The 13,295-nt window shown below is 38.1% G+C and overlaps 1 protein-coding gene across 3 annotated transcripts in view; it reads right to left on the bottom strand.

Annotated features, from left to right (window-relative positions):
* Window positions 1-13,295, bottom strand: part of SGCE (sarcoglycan epsilon) — a 66,983-nt gene that overhangs the window by 44,191 nt on the left and 9,497 nt on the right. Inside the window, exon 2 of one of the 3 annotated variants that reach the window (XM_082846791.1) lies at window positions 6,451-6,558. The exons of the other annotated variants lie outside the window; for them this stretch is intronic. Within the exon in view, the coding sequence (XP_082702917.1) occupies window positions 6,451-6,558 (108 nt within the window). The remainder of the gene's footprint in view (window positions 1-6,450; window positions 6,559-13,295) is intronic. 3 annotated transcript variants of the gene reach the window in all.

Below are 13,295 nucleotides of genomic sequence, written 5' to 3'. Positions count from 1 at the left end.
AAATAGCTCTTCAACAGAGGCTATTTGGGCAGTATTTACACCTAGCTTCCTTTCAAAAGCAACAAAGTGACACAGAGAATTCAGACTTATGGGCTCTTGTTCTAAACATGAGCGATATAAACAATACTGATAGGGTTTGCACTAACACCAAAAAAGTCTGTTACTTAACAGTGAACACATGTTGCACTCACGTATGTCTAGGTAGTACTCACAAACAGCAAGCTTGACTGCATATTTTTTTCCCTAAAAGGAAGTCTTGAAAATGAAATTGAAACACTTTAAGAATCTCTGAAATACACATCTCTGAAAAAAAATCTCTGAAGAGTCTCTGAAATATACAAGCATACAGTGCCTTGCTAATCAAGCTGAGGTCACAGGGTCTGGCTGCTCTGTGGATTGCATGGCTTTCCAATCGTCTAGGGCTGCAAATCCATTACCTCTGCAAACACATGCCACTGGATACAAATGAAACTAGAAACCGGTCTGTGGCTAAATCCGTGCAAATCCATCACCATTAATGGGCAAAACAATTAAACCAAAAGTCCAACCCACGGGGGGGGGGGGGGGGGGGGGTCAAAAACATCATCTTCAAACCACAAGGGTAGCTAGATTTGCAAAGATTAAAAACTGAAGACGGGTAGTCGTAAATAACGGCATTTTTTACAGGAAAAATGACACATCTGAGTTGAAAAGAGCAAAAGGATATGTGGGCAAGTGGCAGGGTTATATTTCACCCTCCCTAAATGCAGGTCCAATATTCCTTGTTAACATGCTACCAAAATCTTTCTATAAAACTGTTCCCTGTATGTTTTAATCATAAGGCATAGAAACTACAAACCATTTTCGAAAATGTATCTTATGGGACAGCAGAGAGCCAAGAACCAAGTAACAGACGGTGATGGCGGTAGCAATAAAGTGGGACCTCATGCTAGCTAAATAGCATCCTGTCTTCCTTTATTAATAGTCCATTTGGAATTCTCTCCCTATGGGAGCAACACTGAGATGAAAATATGAGGGTGCACATTTGTGTGCTTATTTACAATTACTTAAAAACAAAAGCAAATCTGTATGTGTTTAGTAAACATCAAATTTTGAAAGGGTTTGGTGGTGCATTGCTAACGAATCTAGAGCATAACACTTCACAATTATCACAATGATTTTTTTAATGGCATATGCACGTGCACAGGCACATACAAAGTCCACTCTCTACAAAACAGTCCGGAGAACCCCTATCAGCCCTTTTTCTGCATCAAGAACAAGGACATGACTATAAACTGGCTGCTGAGTGTGACACCCTACAAGTCTCAGCTAGATTTAAGTCTTAAAGTCTCTCCTCTGAAGTCATAAAGGATTGTCAGTATTCACGTCAAGGTGATCGCTCTCTCATAGATGCTTTATCAACAAATTAATCACTTTAAAAGGTCCACTTACATCATCATTTTCTAATTTTTGCAGTTTGAGAGAATACAGTAAAATCTCAGTTTAGCAGGAACCCCAACGAAGGAAACATTTTAGAGACCTGAGTTTTCTAAAGTACTCAGCGGTCGATCCTTCTTCATTATGGCATAAGATCATCATTTGGCACATCAATTATTGCACTTCCCTCTATAATACAGTCATGCCCTTATGGACTGTTTGGTTGCCTTGTCATTTACCGATCCCAGTAGCACTAGCGGGTCACCGTTTGCTAATGCTTTTTATGGTTGTGTGTTTTATAGATTTTCTGTTTTCTCATCTGTAGACACGTTGTCAGCCGTCACTTCTCATTGCTATCCATATGTTTCCTGTAACAGCTCCTCTATCCCTTCTAATTTGCTGCTATTAATCCGCTGCAGGTTTAGAAACGAGGCTACCAAGTGAGGTGGGACTGCATGTTAAAGTAAGAACCAATTTGTACTGTCTTAACGCACGCAGGGCTCTGCCAGGTGTGAAAAACAGGAGCCTGAGTTTGCTGCATCTATTCTTGCTACCCAGAGACCCTTTTGTGGCGTATTTCCTGATTCTTAGTTGACACAGTATACTTCTGAAAGTCTTACTATAATTGGGAGACAGCCATTACTTGAGGAGGTGGCAACATAAACTCTATGTATTAAATGCATTCAGAAATAAATAAGTGTACCACAGAAAGTCTTAATTCAACCCATATGTTACGTAAACAAACTGCCAAACAAAAGGAGGGGATTTAATGTGCTGTATAAAATAATTTCTTACATATTTGATGTGTGGGAAATATACTGCATAATTTAAACGAAGAGATCTATTGATTAAGTGATCTATTAACCTTAGCAATAGCTAAATCAGCCTAAGAACATAACACACTAAAATAAGTAATTTATTAATAAGAAACTGAAGCCCATTTCCAAAAGCATTTCAATTTTCTTAATTTGCCTCTCGTGTTCAGAGAGTTTTAAGACGTAAGCTACTCATTGGGAAACATGACAAGGGTGCTTTAACTGAGTGCAAATTAGTTAAATAAGACAGCGCATATTTTCCAACTGTTCATAGTATTGCCTTAATAGTAAGTATTATTTGAAAAAAATTTGGATAAGAATGATGAAGAAGACTTTTAAATATGTTTAAAATACAAAGATCATACTGAATAGCCACTTATCCGGTACAGCTTTTAGAGTAAACTTTTGCCTAAGCAACTAGGTATCCCAATTCCTTAAAATCCTATTTACAGAAGAGACACCACGTCTCTGCTAAAGAATTGGAGTATTATTAAAAAGAAAGTTACACAAAAAATACAATTGCTGAAAACTTATTTTACTATATGATCATCTCTGATAATTAGAAACTGTAAGTACGGACAGAAAAAAAATAAGACTTGACTTCTCTTTTATAGTTTTAATAGCTAAAAGCTCTTTATGACACTCAGAGCCCCTGTATACACAGCACTCCAAGAAGCTGCTACCAATTAATGGGAATTGATTATAAGAGATGAATTCCATTTGATATCTCTGCACCAAGAGAACTCATTTCAGGGTTTTCAGAGCTTGATATATTTATGGTTTCCTTCCTAATTTATTTTTCAATGTGTTATTTCTATAGTCTAATTGAAATTTAATTACTAGACCAGATAATGTCTGTAGAAAAATAGTTTGAAAGCCATCAATATGCAGCCAGGTACACAACCTGTTTTGGTTTTGTTTTTTTCTTTCCTCTTTAAAATTTACCCTGTGTTTTATCAATCCAGCTTTATAAATCTTGGCTTAGAGTCAAAAGCTTTTCTCGGCAGTCTGCCGAGTTTACTCAACATCACCCCTTAAGTTTACTCAACATCAAAGTACTGAAGGCCATTCATTGGGCAGTGGTCAGCTATTGTTTTATTTCAGTCACAGATAGTCCACACCTGGGCTGTAGAGCTCATCATGGGGAAGGCATTAAATTGCCTTTTAAAACTTCACTCCTCTAAGAGATAGGACCACTTTTCTCTACATGAGGTAGAAAAGAAACCACTACTTGGATCTTTTTCTACAAGAAGCAGAAAGGTTACTTTGTGAGATTCCCCTCCCCCCAACCAAAGCCACTTACTAAAACCATTTTTCTACACTAGAGTTAAATATCCTGATTTTTCCATAGAATGATCATGTGTTTGTTTTGTTTTGTTGTTTTTTTCTTAAATGTCGGCTGGAAAGTGGTTGCAAACCGTATTTAATTGGTAATCAATAAACTTGGTCTCATAGAACACTGCAATTGAAAGGGGCTTTAGATGTCATCCTGTCAGGGCGTGCCAAATAACTTTCTCTACTAAGAGACACATCACTGCATTACTTCCTGCTTGGATATGGCCTCAGCATTCTACTCAATCCAGGATTCCTGACAGATAACATCAATCGGAGTTTGCATGCAAAAAATCAAGTTCAGTCCTTCATTTTATAGTTAACAAAACTGAACCCAGAGAGGCTGAATGACAGGTTCAAGCTTACAGGACTAGGAAGAGGAAGAGCCAGGACTTGAACCCAGGGTAGTTACGTATTTTGTTGATTTGCTAACATGACGTAATACATTTGGTGGCTGTCCATTACATTATTACAACCCACTAAAGTAAACTCATTACTCTCTGTGTAAGATATTTTAATAATGCAGAACTATCATGATAGGATTTAAATTAGAGGAGGAGACCAGGAAGGTAGAAGCTAAAGAATGAGTTCAAGAGAAACTGAGGAAATAAGAGAATGCGATAATCTGAACTGGTTACCTCAAGATGTATTGATCATTTCGATTTTGAGAACTACAGTTATGGCTCAGGTTCCAAGGAGAAAATCAGTTTGAGGTCCAGAGGGAGCATGAAATTTGAAAAAGGAAGAGATGGAGATTCTAGAGAATGCTATGGTAAAGGCCTTGGAATACATCTCACTAAGAAGAGCACCATAGCGGAGCCTGACAGCCGGTTAGAGAGCACCTTCATGCAAAATCTAATAGGAATGGAGGGACGCGCTTAAAGAGGACAGAAATTCTAGGGGCCAACGTGAGAAAGAAGAAACTGAAGACAAGGGAAAGGCTGCAATTTAGTGCAAAATAGTGTGAAGTCCAGAGGAAGGGTCTCTAGTGATCTCGTGTGAGGCAGCAGGAATCACGGCAGGTCCCAAATCCCTGGGAGATGCCAGAAGTAAATTGCAGATGGCAATACTGAGGGCCTTCTGGGGCCATAATTGGTAAGATTAGAAAACGGGAAGGGGCTTCCCTGGTGGTGCAGTGGTTAAGAATCTGCCTGCCAATGCAGGGGACAGGGGTTCGAGCCCTGGTCCGGGAAGATACCACATGCCATGGAGCAACTAAGCCCGTGGCCACAACTACTGAGCCTGCGCTCTAGAGCCCGCGAGCCACAACTACTGAGGCCGCGTGCCACAGCTACTGAAGCCCATGCGCCTAGAGCCCGGGCTCAGCAACAAGAGAAGCCACCACAATGAGAAGCCCTTGCGCTGCAATGAAGAGTAGCCCCGCTCGCCGCAACTAGAGAGAGCCTGTGCGCAGCAACGAAGACCCAACGCAACCAAAAATAAATAAAGTAAAATAAAAAGAAAACAGGAATAGTGGATGTGCCGAAGAAGCCGAAGGCCCTCAGCCTGATTAAGGAGCAGCCCAGATAAGGTAGTCGGGGGTGATTCCCTTGAAGGAAACAGAGAAAATCCCTTGAGAATATCTAAGGAGGGTGTGGGGAAAGGACTGTGGGATGATGCGCTTAGATCCTAGAACAAGTGAGTCTAGTGCTTTTGAAAACAACTTTTTGTGAACTTTTCATGAGAGTTTACTGTTATAAAACTCTTTTCTTTTATATTAGAGATGAAAATTCCTTAAAAATGCAAAGGTGTTTGTGGGTTTGTTTCAAAGACAGCAGAGCAGAAGAGATGCTGGGAGCCTTGGTCCTACTGTGAAACAGATCTGGGAGTAGAAGATTCTAGCTGAGGAATAATTTGATGCTAGCTGGAAAAAAGTCAGTGACCCCCAACTCAGAAATATAAGAAGAAAATGAGGTAAGCCAGGAATCACTCCTACAAGATACCTAGAAAGTTTTATATGGCAGTAAGGCCATTTTATCACATAAAATTACTGCTCTTTTCAAAATATTTTAAAACTGTTGTTTTTTTTTAATAGATATTCTGGTTACCCCAAAGTTATGGAGACTAGGCTACTGTTCTGCTAATGTTCTGTTCATGACCACATATAGCCCAAATTGTGTGTGGGGGTGGGGGGGAGGGTACGGTTAAGAGGGATTATAAAGACAAGTAATCCAGAAATATTAAGTGAAAGCTCATATTGATAACTGATATTTTTAAAACAACTAATCTTTTGGTTATTAAGTCAGTCTTTTTCTCCCTGATGAAATGCATTATTTCAAAGGTCCTGACATATTGCTAATGAACACATTAAAGATAGGGAAGAAAAATTTAGAAGGACAATCAATCATTCAAGGGTCAGGCTATCTTTTCCATAGAAAACAAATGCCATCTAATTAGTTAATAGCAAACATACCAATTTGGTTTTGCAACAAAAATCATTCAAAAAATCATCCACAACTAGCCAAAATATTTTATGACCATTTTTCTAAGGTTATGTAAATACTGTTTTTAAACGATTTATGTTAAATGTACTTCTTAATGTTTTTCAGTGTTATAAGTAAATTGTTATAATACCCACACTGGGACAATTTTCACCAGTGGCAAGCTAGTGACTGGATAAGAGGCAACAATAGGTTAAAAACAAGAATTATTTTTGGTTAAAAAAAAGGGAAAACTACAGCAAAGGAAAAACACTTGGAGAATAATGGATTAAGAACACAGAGGATCAGAAGCTTTAGAAGATTAGGAAAACAAAATTTGATTTTTTTCAGACTGACTTATCAAAAAAAAAAAAAAGTCCACACATGACTAAAAAAGCAAAAGGACTATTGGAAGCGGACATTTAATTGACTCCCCAAAAGGATTTAGATTTACAACCTAAACTCACCATCTTTCTTCCCAGCAGTCATTTTTCTGCTGATAATAAAATTGTTGGCCTGTTTGGTCTTCCAGTTAACTGTTCCACTTATGCCATCAGCACAGCTTAATAAAAAAGCTTTTCAGAATAAAACAAATGCACAAAAAATGAAATTAATGTCAAATTAAAATGACTATCACAAATCACCTACTACGTATTAACTGGTATCAGATTCCTTCCAGCCCCAGTGAGCTGTTTAATTCCATTCAATAAATATCTGTTGCATGTCAATACAAGGAATATATGGGGATACAAAGTAAAGACACAGTTCCTGCCCTCCAAGGAGCTTACAATCTATAGGGATTGATAATTCATGTACCAAAATATATATGTAATATATAATATAGTGTATACGCATAGCAATTACACATATACACACAGTGGTAGAAAGCATAGCTGCTACAATAGTACTGAGAGGGGAAGCAATTTTCCCTGGCTAGGAATGTTGTGATAAGTCTAAAACGTCTTTGAAATTTACAGTTGAGTTTTGGAAACATTACACTGGCAGCAATGAACAGAATCAGGGTCAGTGGATACTAAATAGGGGGTTATCTCTGGAGTGTAGAGTAGCAGTCAGCCCATAATCAGGGGTTGAAGAAAGGAAGAGTAAAGGTGGGGCCAGTTACAAGACATCATGGGAGAGAATACTGACAGTACTTCTCAAATTGCTGGATGTGGGCTAAAAAAAGAATAATGGCTTTGAAGTTTTGATCCAGGGTGACGCAGAACAGTGATGTATTAGGAATGCCAAAAAAGAGTCCATTTCAGTAGAAAGATGACAAATGTATTTGGGGATATGTTAAATGTGGGGTACCAGTTGGATATCCAGGTGAAACCACCTAAGAAGAAGATGGAAATAGAGCTCTGGTTCACAGGAGAATCTAAGGCAAGCTTTGGATGCAGATTTGAAGTTCATCACCAGAGAAATGATTATTGAAGCCAAAGCCCCAGTGCAATTCCTTAAAGAGATCATGCTCTCAGGTAACACGCATTAGACTGTCAGGTACAAAATGATCTGGAGAAGATACACATTCACGTTCTTGACCTATTTGCCTATACTATTTCCAATCATCCAAACTACCAATCTTACTGCTTACTCCCCCATTTTTCATCCTTATCTTCCAGACTTGATACGTGGGTACCATTTTCCTAACTACAACATTGGGTCACCATCTCATTCTCCCTTCCTCTAGCCATCTCAGATATGTTCCCTTTGAGTTCAGCTCAGTTCCCAAATCCCCCAGGGTGTACCCCGTAGTTTTGTCCTAGCTTCCGGGGTTGAAATATATAGCAAGGAGGAATGCACGAAAAGAGGGACAACAAAGGCAGAAGAACATGTTAATAAATACATTTACATAGCAAAAAACAGAGGATAATTCAGCAAAGAAATAAGAGACAAGGCGGTCAGAGAGGTTGGACAACTGAGCCTTAAGTGTCATATACATATGTCAACGGAAGAGTTGTCAAAAAGGAGAGTGTGATCAACATCCTCACTTACTGCAAAAAGGTCAAAGAGGATGAGAGCTTAGAAAAGATTGCTAGATGTGAAAGGGGAGAAGTTATTGGTGACTCCTTGAAAGTGCAGTTCCAGTAAAGTGGTAAGAGTAGAAGCCAGACAGCAAAAGGCCAAGACGTAGATGCAACAAACAGGGTTAATCTTTTAAGAACACTGGCCAGAATAGGGAAGCAAAGAGATAAGATGATATGGCAGACTGAGGAGCAGCAAGGTAGAGAAAAAGATTGTTTATTTTCGCGTAGGGAAACAAATTTTGTTTATAAGCTGAGGAAAAGACATAAGGAGAGAGAAAGAGACCAGGTGTAATGAAAAGGAACATAAATGATGAGACACAATCCCAGAAAAACTAGAATGGGTGGGACCAAGCAGAAACATACAATATACATGTATTTGTATATTGTACAGCATATACAAAACATATATGCTTTATACAAGCATATAAAGAAGATACTTCATGAATCAGAGAGTAAGGACAAGTGAAGAGAGAAACATTTGTTGGGGTACAGGACACCTACTGTTGAAAGAGCTCCTCACCCTAGTAAATCAGAGGTGAAATGGTTATTTCCTTCTCAAACTGAATTCTGAGTAAAATTCTAAACTTAAACTAAATTATGAGAAATACCAAGTCCCCTTCCAAAATGAAAAAAAGAATACAACTCAAAACCCAAGTTATTAAAAATAAACAATCAAACAAAACCTCAGGTGATCATTTCAGTGATACCTGGGAGTGGAAATCAAAGGCCTTAGCACCCCAAGTGAATAAATGAGTTGGTTGGTATTGAATTTTTAAATTATGTAAACCTAAGTATACTAATTTTATATCTACTAAAAGACCAATCTTATGGCTGATTCACCTAATAAATGGTTGATTCACCTGAGAACTGAAGTTATGTCCTTTTAAATCTAGATGAAGAATACAGTAGTCATTTCCTAAATAATTTAAGCTAAAATGGATCAGAAATGTTCATGGCCTCTTGCGGCAAAATATCCCACCTCCAAGGGTTTTCCTAATTGCTGGGTTCCAAAGGCAACATGCTAGTTACATAAGAATCCCCTGGGCAGCTCTCTAAAAATACATATTCTCACACACCCCAAAAACTACAAAATAAAAAAATTTAAAACACACATTCATGACTCCACCATGGAGAATCTAGGTAGGCGGGTTACACAGTTTCATCAGGTGATTCTCACACACAAATACGAACTCTAGAAGACCAACAGAAGACCTACAGAACCCAAGGGTATGTAGGATATTCAACCAAGTCACATCAAATGTGACAAACGTAGGGCTAACCTTATAACTGAAAACTTTACTCTCTCTTATCCCCAACAGATGCAGCCAATTTGCAAGAACATGAAAGTCACTGCTGTACAGTGGGAAATCTCAACCTAGAAAGACAGGAAGCAAGTAGCCAAATTCTTCTCTACAACTCTTCAAAAAACAATGTATATATGTGGACCTGACAAGGAACATTTACATTTAAATCCATCACATCACCTGGTCCTGAGCAAGGTGCTTTCATGTAGACTGTCTAGTTCAATCCATACAAAACCAAGAGATCTGTTAACATGTCTGAAGGTTATAGAGGCTTCATCGAACAGCAGAATGGAGTAAACCCTGCAGGCAAGCAGGCACGCTTCAGAATCCTCCACTTTTCCATGGATTGGGGAGTTACCATAAAGAAAGAAGGGCTTGGGTGTCCAGACAGCACCCCTTTTGTTCCTTCCTTTATTCTAGCCCAGTGGTTCTCAGACCATGCTGTGCATAAGAATTATTGTTCAGTTATACACACAAAACTACGCATAATGTACTTCATAAGTAATTTAAAGGATTTACTAGGGTAACTTAAGTCTATGGAATTTTTTGCCTTACTCTGGCTTTTAGAACCTCACTAACCCGTAAGATTTAATGTCACTGCACATCCTTGCCGGGTGAACCAACGTATCATTGCTCATGCTTTCCAGGTCCTATGTAAGTGCAGCCTACTTGGCTTTCACAGACAAGAATTTCAAAATTCAAAAGACAAATGTGATTCGTGCCTCAGTTGTTAAAAAAGAGAGGCAGGGTAAAATAGTTTAAACACATCTCACAGATATAGCTCTGTTTTAAGGCTGGCATTGCTTTGAGCATATTCAATTTTTTTAAGTTTATATTGATCCCTCTAAAGTCCTACTTCGACCACAGGAGACCACAGTCCAATAAATCTAAATAAAAAGACACCTTTTTACTGCTCTACTCACCAGACAATGTCAATAAAGGCAAGACACAACACCGCGGATAATGTGTCTGCTTAAACATTCAAGTCCCACACCTTGAGGGAGAAATCTCAGTAACACTGAAATATCTATTTTTCACTGTGTGTCCAAGATCATGGATCCACTTAGCTAACTTCTTGTAAAGAAAATTATTGTAATCTGTACATTGACAAATGCAGAATACTCATTGGGGAAAAAAAGGTAGTATTTTAATAAGTTTAATTTTCATTAGAAAAGGAGCACACCATTTTTTTTCTGTGAGAACAAATTTCCTTAGGATGGGAAAACATGACTCAATTTTTGAAACTATTTACTCTATACATTACTTTTCAAGATTAAATCTAGTGTGTAAAAAAATAAAGTCAGCCTGTATAGACTGATTCTTGGACTCCTTCCAAAGATAACGGGCCATCCTCAGAAATCCTGAAAGAACTCCACTGTGCTCATTGGGTTCATGATAATCTATGCTACATTTGTACCTGGATATGAGTTTTGCTCTAATTCATAAACACAAAAGCAAAGAATAATATGAATCTTGTGTTTACAGAGCCCAGACTAAGAAGACAGTCACACAATTAGCTAGCATAGCATGGTATACAATTTAACCAATTCCTCAATGCTCCCTCTCAAAACTCATCAAAGCCTGAATTAATCCAATGGTGACTGGCATGCCCTTAAATTCCCTAGAAACCATTCAATCCTTAAAGTTTGTCTTAAGGTTCCATGATTCATGCGGAGTCTTGTAGCAGCATGACTGCATCTCATCTGGCCTGGGGCAAACACTCTCTGAAGAGACATGACTCTCCCAAACCTGAATAATTTGCTGACTTAGTGAGGAAGGGTTTGCTATTTAATAAAAGCAATTGAAGAGCTGTGAATAGTGACTGATTGCTGACGAGCTAATCAAAATGTCAAGGGATAGAAATAATAAATAATAATTTAGTCTGACATCACTGTCCAAGTAAATAGCAGAATATGCCAGATGAAATATAATCTGATTAACACACTCACCTTAGAACCAAACTGTCAAGTCTTTCTCTTGTTCTCTGTTTCATCTGTCTCTTTTCCTATTTCACTCAAAGGGGACAAAGACTTCGTTTTCATAAATAGGATAGACAGCTCATGTCGCCTACATCTCTTCCCTTCTCTTATCATTCCCCATGTCATTATGTCTCTCCCTTGCCCTCTACATTTTCTCTTCCCTTTTCTATGCACCTATCCTTAATACTTTTAAAATTGTCTCTTATGCTGAAATCTTGTTTTTATATTTTTCTCTCTAAAAATGTTAGCTGATATTATCATTAGCTACCAAGTTTTGAGTGCTAAGTACAAGGCACTAAAGGTTTTATACATAACTATTCTAATCCTTACATCATCACTGTGTGAAACAGGTATTATTACTTCCATTTTACAATGAGGATAAGAAGTCTTAGGAAATTATGTAGCTTATCCCAGGTCATTATGTTTAGTACGTATCAGAGTTGGATTTTGAACCCATTTCTTGACTGACTTCAAAGTCCCCGTTATCTACTCATCAATACGATCCCCAAATGGTTAAATGGGAAAGCACTCTGTGAACTGTATATTTCTTAAGTAATTTGAGATATTATTATTATTACTAGTAGGTCCTCTTCAACTTACTTTTCTTTCTAGAAAAAAATAAGTTTTCCCTGACTGCTGGATAAGAAACAGCTAGCGAGGAGGCAATACCCATGAGAATTAATCTTATGTGTTATGTACGTATGTACACACACACACAATTCATTAAAAGAGGAAAGCTAAAAGGTTAGTTGGAACCTATGGAGAAAAAAATGGCTTTGCTGAGAACTGTCCACCCCAACCTCAAAGGGAGTCAGAAAAAAATATTCCTAAGAGAAGTGTAATAGCAAGACTTCAAACTGAAAATGCCAGAATGAGAAGCCTCTACACTTTGTTAAAACAGAAGAGCCTGGCGGGGCAGAACGTAAGTAATTAATATAATTTAAAGTTATTAGAATTTTATAATTTTAGCACAAGCTAGGTAAGATTTTAGACTTTAGAATGAAATAAAAATTGGGAGCACAGAAAGGTAGGGTTTAAATCAGCATCTCTGGAGACAGAGTGCCTGGGTTCAAAACCCCAGTTTTTCTCCACTGGGCGAGTTATTCAATGTCTCTGTACCTCAGTTTACTCATCTGGTAGGGCCAGAACAGTGCCCACTTCATAGAGGCATTGTGAATATTAAATGAGATAATACACTTAAAACCCTTAGAAGAGTGCTTAGCACACAATGATGTTCTCAAAAAATATAAGCTATTATCACATTTACTCTTCACTTGATATGAAGGAAATTTTAGATTTCTTTAAATGTGTTTTTTTTTAAAAAAAATAGATGTTCAAATGGAAAAACTATTGTCACTACAGTTGGCATTATAGAATATAGCACTCTTTTTTTTTTTCTTCACGGTCATGAGACACATGAAAAATGATATTTGTATGGCAGAGTGGAGTAAATGCTAGAGGCTGCTCACCAGCGGAAGGAGAAGCCCAGGGGCTCCAACCACCCCAAACTTCACAGGGCTAAGAAGACGGCAGCTTAGCAAGTCTTCATTCCCAGTACCGGCCAAGGCAGACTGGTTGAGAGCTGCAAAAGCCAGGTGTGATAAGAAGCAAGTTATAATTGAGGATACGGGGTGGGGGTAAGCTGGGACGAAGTGAGAGAGTGGCATGGACATATATACACTACCAAACGTAAAATAGTTAGCTAGTGGGAAGCAGCCGCATAGCACAGGGAGATCAGCTCGGTGCTTTGTGACCACCTAGAGGGGTGGGAGGGAGGGAGACGCAAGAGGGAGGAGATCTGGGAACATATGTATATGTATAGCTGATTCACTTTGTTATAAAGCAGAAACTAACACACCATTGTAAAGCAGGTATACTCCAATAAAGATGTTAAAAAATTAAAATAAAATAAAAAGAAGCAAGTTATATTGATATCTGTACTCTCTGACGCTCACAAACTCTTAGGTATTTATTCTGAGGAAATAATGCAACAAAAGCAAAA

This window comes from Leucopleurus acutus (genome assembly GCF_964270905.1).
Source record: "Leucopleurus acutus genome assembly, chromosome: 9".
Lineage (NCBI taxonomy): Eukaryota > Metazoa > Chordata > Mammalia > Artiodactyla > Delphinidae > Leucopleurus > Leucopleurus acutus.
This window is presented reverse-complemented; position numbering and strand designations above follow the sequence as displayed.